At 44.3% G+C, this 8,391-nt stretch overlaps 1 protein-coding gene across 2 annotated transcripts; it reads right to left on the reverse strand.

Annotated features, from left to right (window-relative positions):
• Positions 1–161: 161 nt before the first annotated feature.
• On the reverse strand, positions 162–7,955 carry LOC106601716 (aldehyde dehydrogenase family 3 member B1). 2 transcript variants are annotated; one of them, XM_045715431.2, is made up of 10 exons: positions 7,572–7,955; positions 6,732–6,895; positions 6,036–6,149; positions 5,763–5,883; positions 5,450–5,535; positions 5,210–5,291; positions 4,623–5,015; positions 4,235–4,401; positions 3,964–4,063; positions 162–3,860 (listed from the first exon to the last, which is right to left on the reverse strand). In XM_045715431.2, exons 2-10 carry the CDS (start codon positions 6,891–6,893, stop codon positions 3,661–3,663), a joined length of 1,425 nt encoding a protein of 474 aa, XP_045571387.1. In that variant the 5' UTR covers positions 6,894–6,895; positions 7,572–7,955; the 3' UTR covers positions 162–3,660. The 2 variants fall into 2 exon arrangements, with proteins under 2 accessions (XP_045571387.1, XP_014049540.1); XM_014194065.3 differs by having other exon boundaries at positions 7,672–7,951.
• Positions 7,956–8,391: the final 436 nt, after the last annotated feature.

Below are 8,391 nucleotides of genomic sequence, written 5' to 3' on the forward strand. Positions count from 1 at the left end.
GTCTCAATGATATTGAAAAGTTTGTCAGTCACCTTACATTCAAAAAGTTGAGTAAAGCACTAATGATGCAATGACTTGCATAAAAAAGCAACATGCTGGGATGAGGGAGAATGGGGCAATAAGAGTACAATTGGCGCTTAAAGTATAAGCCAACAAATATATTAATGTAAAGAAAGGTTTTATTCGTTAATTTCTTTTGAACAAAACTTATAAAATCAAAAAACATCCATCCACCACCGAACATGTCACACAGCATCTAACAAAACCCAGTAAAATTGTTACATAAGACCATTCTGTGAAGAACTATACTAACCCCATGGAAAACAATGGGGGTCTTGTGCAACAATGCTAAAAACCCTTTAGCTCTCCAGACCCTGGAAGAAGCAGGTTAGACCATTGTGATGCAGCAGTGAACACACAGAACTGAAACCACACCCTGGGTGGATTGCAATAGTGGCTCTCCTTCCCTTCAGCTGCAAATATTTGAAAGAACAGGACAGGTGAAAGCCATTGGTATCTACCACATTACTTTCACCTTTCTTCAGTTTTCCAGTTCATGGTAAAGGAGAGGAGATAAGGGAAGGAAGCCAATCAAGACTATTGAGATGTAGCCTGTGTCCCTCCCTTGAATAACCTGGTTAAACCAGAACCACAGGTAGGACCTCTTTTCTGCTGACTCAATGGCCCTATCCAAGTACAGCCAAACCAAACAGGCCCACTGAAACTGACTTGTGACAAAGTTAATGGAGAGGGCACACTGCAGCGCACAAGCCAAGCAATCCATAGGTTGTGATAGCAAAAAGGAGTAAGCCTATACAACAACTATCTCAGTCACTTCTATTTCAAAATCTGGGGTTTGTAAGTTGGCCTGCTGGCTGTTGAGAAGCAGTAAGCTAACATGCTCTGCTGCCCCTACGTCCTCCTTGTCATGGAGGGGGAAATGTTGTGTTGTACACTAAAGATATGGTGGGCATGTTCAAACTATGCATTCCATGCCTCAAGTGTAATTTCATGTTCTTTTTTCAGGAGGGGTGTTAGCCTAACATGCAGCTGTCATGTTGTACACAGAAAACATGATCGACATGTTCGTACAAACTTTGTGGTCTGTTGTAACAGTTCAAACACACGTAAGAGATAAAGGCAGTCAAAATAGCAATTATTTTCTCATCATTGCAAACATTGGCTAGTTCTTTTTTCAGCAACTTGCTACAATATGGCAGCATAACTATGCAAATTATAATCAAATATAATTAATACAAATATAAAACAACATGTATAGTGTTGGTCCCATGTTTCATGAGATGAAATAAATGATCCCCAAATCTTTCCATTCGCACAAAAAGCTTATTGCTCTCAAATTTGTTTACATCCCTGTTGGTGAACATTTATTCTTTGCCAAGATAATCCATCTGACAGGTGTGGCATATCAAGAAGCTGATTAAACAGCATGATCATTACACAGGTGCACCTTGTGCTGGGGACAATAAAAGGCCACTCTAAATGTGCAGTTGTAATCACAACACATTGCCACAGATGTCTCAAGTTGAGGGAACATGCAATTGACATGCTGACTGCAGGAATATCCACCAGAGCGGTTGCCAGAAAATGTAATGTTAATTTATTTACCATAAACCGCCTCCAACGTCATTTTAGAGAATTTGGCAGTACATCCAACCGGCCTCACAACCGCACGTGTAACCAGCCCAGGACCGACTGCCGATAAACTGCAGAGTATTTGTCAACAATACAGCCCTTTTGTGGGGAAAAAAACTCATTCTGATGGGCTGGGCCTGGCTCCGAAGTGGGTGGGCATATGCCCTCCAGTCATGTGAAAGCCATAGATTAAGGTTTAAGGAATTTATTTCAATTGACTGATTTCCTTATATGAACTGTAAATCAGTAAAATCGTTTAAATTGTTGCGTTTATATTTTTGTTCAGTATAGTAGGCAGTAGTTGACAAATGATATGAGATAATTGCGCACGGGCACCACAGAACGAACTCGCCCATTGTCAGACTCAGGTTACCGGTCCGGATTCACATGCTTGGGCTGCCTAGAATGTTAGGCTGCCTAGAGGTGGAACCGCTAGGTAGCCTACTCATGCTGTAATTGCATGATAATTGAAAAGCGAAATACCAGTTAGTAGGAAAACACAGAGAGTTCCTATGCAAAACTCAGGTGGGGAGTTGCATTATTTTTCAGGAACTTTACTACTGTACTTCTCCTGTATTCTCCCACAGTACTACTACAATATGGCAGTAACTATAAAGATTAGCCTAATCAGGGGTACTCAAGTACTATTTGATGAGGTCCAGTCACACATTTCCGAGGTGGTCCGGATGGATAATGTAATTTATCGATGTAGTAACAAACCCCCACCTCACAACCCATGCGACCCCAATCTGTTCACACCCATCTTGAAAATGTTGCAGTTTTATAGCTAATTTCCTGCAATTCTACACATTCTGCATGTGGCAAATATTATTTTTGCTGTTTTAAAGCAAATGTTCTGCAATTCTTTCATGTTTTGTGTGTTTATATGATACCAGGGATCGAAGCCCGACCGATCCGGTCCACTAGTTGAGTATGGGTGGGCCTACATCACACAAAACGCTTGTTATTTAATGAGTCCTGCTTGTGCAACTAAAATATCTGTTACAACCGAGAAGGTTGTATAGCCTTCAATAAATATTTTGGGGAATGTTCGATCAAATTGCAGCAGTTTTTATTTTAGCTGTTCAGAAACATAAGGCAGAGATAGGCACCATCATCATAGTTCAGAAGAGGGTGAGTAAAGAGAGAAACATAAAGGAAGGGGAGTGTGAGCAGCAGTTACGTAGTGTGCGTAAAATAACATGTGCAAAACGTGATCCGGATTCTTAGCGGACAGGGCAGGCAACATATACACAGCCAAGGCCCCACAAAAAAGAAGGCAAGTGTGCTAGGCAGTGCGTACAGCACTGCCCAACATGGAGTTGGTAGCTAATTTGAATATCCAAGTGTTTGTGCATCTCATTGGCTGAGTTGGCATGTCAGCTTTTTTTTTTACCAGTATACACCCAACCACTGTTTCCAATCAGGGCACAGAGAAAAGCTGGTTTTTAACATCCTTAACTATATATTTTTAGAATTTTAGGTCAATTATTTCATAGAAATCTGGAACACTGGACCGATACTTTAAAGGCCCAGTGCAGTCCAAAAAAATAGATTTCTGTGTTTTATACATTTCCACACTATGATGTTGGAATAATACTGTGAAAAATTATAATACCCATTTAGTGTAAGAGCAGTTTAAAAAGACTGCCTGAAATGTCAGCCCGTTTAGGTGGAAAGGGACTCTTGGAAAGCCTGGTGACAACTCCAGGCGCTAAATGAGTTAATAGACCAATAAGAGATTCAAACCTCTCTGCCAACAACAGCTAGTTTTCCTCTCCCCACCCAGACCACTCCCAGACAGTCCTAGCCAAATTCTTGCTTGAGAAATTGCTCTTTGCTAAGAAGACGTTACTTGTTGGTCATTTTAATTGAAAACAGTCACAGTAAGGTACTTAATTGTTACCCAAAAATGATTTGACATTGAGATAAAAACGGCTGCATTGGACCTTTAAGAAAAGCCCATCGGCTTTGGAAGTACAGTCAGGCACGCACCGGGTGCCATTCTCACATGACTGAGCAGCCTCCCCAGCTGTTCTTCTTGAAGGTGGTGGCCCAGCGTAACCAGCCCAGGTTGTAGTCGCTGTAGGGCGGGTAGCGCAGGACGTTGACCCTCTCCAGCAACCAGCTCCGGTTCATACAGCCCCGTCTGTGGCTGAATGTCTCAAAGCCCCAGCGGCCGTGGTAGCTACCCATCCCACTGGCACCTGGAGGGTAGAGGAAGATGAAAGGGCACCATGATCAGATCCATGTCTAGTGATTTTCTTCTGATAATGACTACATCATTTACGTTGTCAGACACACACTTACCTACTCCTCCAAAGGGCAGGCCTGGCAAGGCCATGTGTACTATACCATCATTGCCGCAGAAACCACCACTACTGGTGTTGTTCAACACTGTGGTCACCACCTGACAGCGAGAGGGGAGGAATGTGCATTTATTCCATAAGAGTGGAGCCACAGAGAACTACATATACAACTTTAAACTATAGCTCTGTGGAGGACGCCACCATGACTATAACATAAGAAAATAGATATGAGAAGAAACATCTATGTGCTGTAATGTAGGTCATGGTCTTACCGAGGTCTCGTCAGAGAAGACGTAGAGGGCCAGGGGTTTCTCTTGGCGGTTGATGTAGTCTATGCCCTCCTCCAGAGACTCTATGGTTAGGATGGGCAGGATGGGGCCAAAGATCTCCTCCTGCATTAGAGCATCAGACTCCTGCACGTCCACCAACACTGTGGGAGCTAGAAACACCACTTGATCAGCAAGAATTTGCTTCTATATGCATGATTAGTTACTCATATTTGAAATTAAAGCCACTTTAACAGCAAGGCTACCACCTTAACCTATTTCAACATAATCTTTCAACTTGCATTCACACCCACAAGGTGGCAGCAGTATACAAACCAAACTCAACACCACTGCCTTCATCTCATCATCCTTTCATGTACCCCCCCAAACTCACCAATATACCTGTCCTCCTCGCGGCTCTCCCCTCCGATCACCACCTTCCCCTTGGACTTCTCCAGCATGTCCATCAGGCGTCTCCAGTGGCGTGGGGTGACTATACGCCCCATGTCCAGGCTCGCTCCGGGGTCCGGCCCGTAGAAGGTCCGCAGGGTCTCCCGGAGAGCGGGCAGCAGGGCGTCCCGGGTCTGGGCTGTGCAGAGGACGTAGTCGGGTGCCACACAGCTCTGGCCAGTGTTGAAGAACTTGGACCAGCACAGGCGCTTGGCGGCCTTCTGGATGTCAATATGGCCGTAAATGAAGCAGGGGCTCTTGCCACCCAGCTCCAGGGTGACGGGGGTCAGGTGAGGCGCCGCCGCTAGAAGGATGGAGCGGGCCACCACCTGGGAACCTGGGGAGGAGATGGGGAAGGGTGAAGGCAAAGGAAGAGAAGGAAAGGGTATGCAAGAGTGTGATAGAGGTGATATGGCAAAGGTGAGATAAAAGGGGCATAAGGCCAACATTTTTAAACACAAAACATACTAAAAAGAGGGATTGAGCTAATACATATTCTTGGTCTAAGGAGTCCTCTCTGTTAGGCTTCACCTGTGTAGAAGATGTGGTCAAATTTATTCTTCAGCAATGACTTGGTGTCCTCTGCTCCACCACATAGTACTGCATAGCAGTCCTACAATAGTCAGATGGCAAAACTCAAAACATTAAAAACAAACAATAAGTGGGCAGGTATAGAGCAAATATGGCACTGTTGGCCTGCATTACATTGATGATCCACAACAGGTAACAGAAGCAGGGGGATATGAAAGCACATATAGGTGTGTGTACTACCTGAGACAGGTATTTGGGGATGAGTTCTGCCAGGAGTTGCTCGGTGGCCTGACAGATCTCTGACGGCTTCAGAATGGCACAGTTTCCTGGTTCACGACATCATGGAATAAATATGTAATCGTCACAAAAATCAAACCTAATCAATAATGAAATGCTAAGAGAGTCAGCATTCACTTTACACATACACACATTACTGACAAGGCAACATTGGTGGTGGATGTAAAATGCTTTGAGCTACTGTAAAAACGCTATAAATCCAATCCATTACTATTAACAAAGCCTCTAGGTATACAAAGGCATGATAGATGTGTACCTGCAGCAATTGCAGCAACCAAAGGTAAGAGAATAAGATGGAGAGGGTAGTTCCACGCCCCGATGATTAAAACTACCCCCAAGGGTTCCCTGCGTATGAAACAGTCATCCATCCTAGTGGCCTAAAACAGGATGTAGAGGGGAAAGTAGATGGTTGGACAATTATTACATAAGTCAGTAAAGAAATATTCCAATTGTGTGTGTTTACATGTTGAGACATAGTAAAAGGTGGTAGAGTCAAACAGTTGACAGTGAATGTTGATGGAATCCGTACCAGATTCTTGCCAATGTTGTATTCCGGCTGCATCCAGGTCCTGAGGTTTTCCATGGCGAAGTACAGGTCATTCAGGGTTATCTGAATCTCTGACAGGACCGACTCAAACTTGGGCTGAGGGGGGAGAGAGATGGGAGAAGGTGAAATGATCGAGGGAGAGAGGGAAATGGACAACAAGATATCTAAGGTGAAGAAAAAGGGACAGGGAAAGAGGATGAGGTGAAAGAGAGAGAGAGGAAATAATGAGGTGGAGAGAGGGAGGCAGAGGACATGCAGAGTGCACAGCAGTCTGCGCCCTGTCTGAGTGCACAGCAGTCTGCGCCCTGTCTGAGTGCACAGCAGTCTGCGCCCTGTCTGAGTGCACAGCAGTCTGCGCCCTGTCTGAGTGCACAGCAGTCTGCGCCCTGTCTGAGTGCACAGCAGTCTGCGCCCTGTCTGAGTGCACAGCAGTCTGCGCCCTGTCTGAGTGCACAGCAGTCTGCGCCCTGTCTGAGTGCACAGCAGTCTGCGCCCTGTCTGAGTGCACAGCAGTCTGCGCCCTGTCTGAGTGTACAGCAGTCTACGCCGTGTCTGAGTGCATAGCAGTCTACGCCGTGTCTGAGTGCATAGCAGTCTACGCCGTGTCTGAGTGCACAGCCGTCTACGCCGTGTCTGAGTGTATAGCCGTCTACGCCGTGTCTGAGTGTATGCTAGTACCTTATGGAGGTCCTTGTGGAGAGCATCTTGTATCAGCTGCTCGTTTTCTTCTACCAGGGAGAGAAGGTTCTGGAGCTGGGTCATACGGAACTGCTCTGGAAAGGTCACGCCTGACCGGAACGAAGCCCTCAACCGGTCAATCACCTCACTCTGGCTGGCCATCTCTGTCCATTCAACAGACAGACACACAAAATGAGTTAGCGGATAATAATCACCTGGTAAAATAGGATTGAGACACCACACAACCAAAAATAACCAGTGATGAGAGAAGAGCCTGGCTATTGGACATTCATTTGGCCAATAGTAATATAGAGTTGTAAATTCCAGACATCAATGGCTGCTGGTTTGTGGAATCTTGGCCATTGTCTGACTAAATTTCAGTGGTCTTTTAAAAACGGCCACATGAAGTAGCCTTGAGCACTGTTTTATATTTTCAGTCAAGATACGTTTGTTGCGCATTGAGAACACGTGAATCCAGGGGTGTATTCATTAAGTATTTTAACAGAAACCTTCAAAAAGAAGACAAAATGACTAAATAAACGGCCCGTTATATGGGCTATAAAAAGGTGGAAAATTAGGCATTGCTGCAAGTTATTCATGGTTGGTTGCTCACAGCTGTGTTACGGGTAATTTGAATGAACGCAACAAAACCTTCCATAATTATGTGAAAGCGTGGGCGGGGTGTCAATAGTGACAAGCATGGATGATGCAACTTTAACGATTTAAGCTAGAGACTATCAAATTGTTACATATTAAAACAGTTTACGTCGGAAACCCTCTTTGTTAGGATACTGCACAAGCTGCACTCTTTTCAGGATGGATGAAGTTGTGAAGTCCTACCTGAATTTTCCCGTAAATAGATGCTGCGAATGAATAAAAATAAACTGAAACCTAACAAAAAGTTAGTCGGAATTTGAGGAAATAAAAAATTAAAACGCACCTGATTCTGCCCAAAGGTAGCCTAAATGGTCGTATGTTGCCCTGTCGAGACACTCTTAGACCTGTCTCTGAACTCAGATAAGTCACATTCCAACTTGCCGGTGGCTTTGAGTTATGGGAACCCGAAGAAAGTGGCGCATTTCCGGGTGCCAGTGGTTTTCCTACCAACGCGGCTAGTTTATCTGGAAAGCAGAATAGACTTTTGGTAGAACTTGAAAAACAAGCCTGTAAACCTGTCTGGGGGCTGAAGAGAAACATGGGTATCCATAGACTAAAGGCCCTTCAAATTAAAACCTGGACCTAAAGCCAGTTACGCTGCTTTGTTTCTCATTCTATCCCCTCTAATCAGGGAATGATTAAGACCTGGGACACCAAGTGGGAGAAATTAATTAACAGGTAGAACAAAAAACAGTAGTAGGCTAATCCAGACCTCATTGGGTAATATTTGAATATCCCTGGTATAGGCCTATAGTGCAATGAAATTATGTTTGCAGTTTTTGCCCATAATAATATTCTGTAGCCTAGTATTAGACCACAGCACAAAGCTTGACTTGTCTTTCCTCTGTAATACCTACTATTAGGCTTGGGCTACTTGCCACTGCTATATTTCAAGTTCAATGGGAATCAAATTCAGGTTCAAGTGGGCAGACTGTCTTAGTAGCCATAGACTAGCCTACTGAATATAATGCATTGCGTATATTTATGTATAGAGCATTATCTT

Source organism: Salmo salar, chromosome 03, assembly GCF_965601325.2.
Source record: "Salmo salar chromosome 03, fSalSal1, whole genome shotgun sequence".
Lineage (NCBI taxonomy): Eukaryota > Metazoa > Chordata > Actinopteri > Salmoniformes > Salmonidae > Salmo > Salmo salar.

Excerpts from the sequence above, each read along its gene's own strand:
- LOC106601716 (XM_045715431.2), bottom strand. The coding sequence starts at position 6,893 with ATGGCCAGCCAGAGTGAGGTGATTGACCGGTTGAGGGCTTCGTTCCGG. Across the intron at positions 5,884-6,035 it reads ACAACATTGGCAAGAATCTG|GCCACTAGGATGGATGACTG; the intron begins GTACGGATTCCA and ends ATCCTGTTTTAG. Across the intron at positions 5,016-5,209 it reads TGACCACATCTTCTACACAG|GTTCCCAGGTGGTGGCCCGC; the intron begins GTGAAGCCTAAC and ends TCTCCTCCCCAG.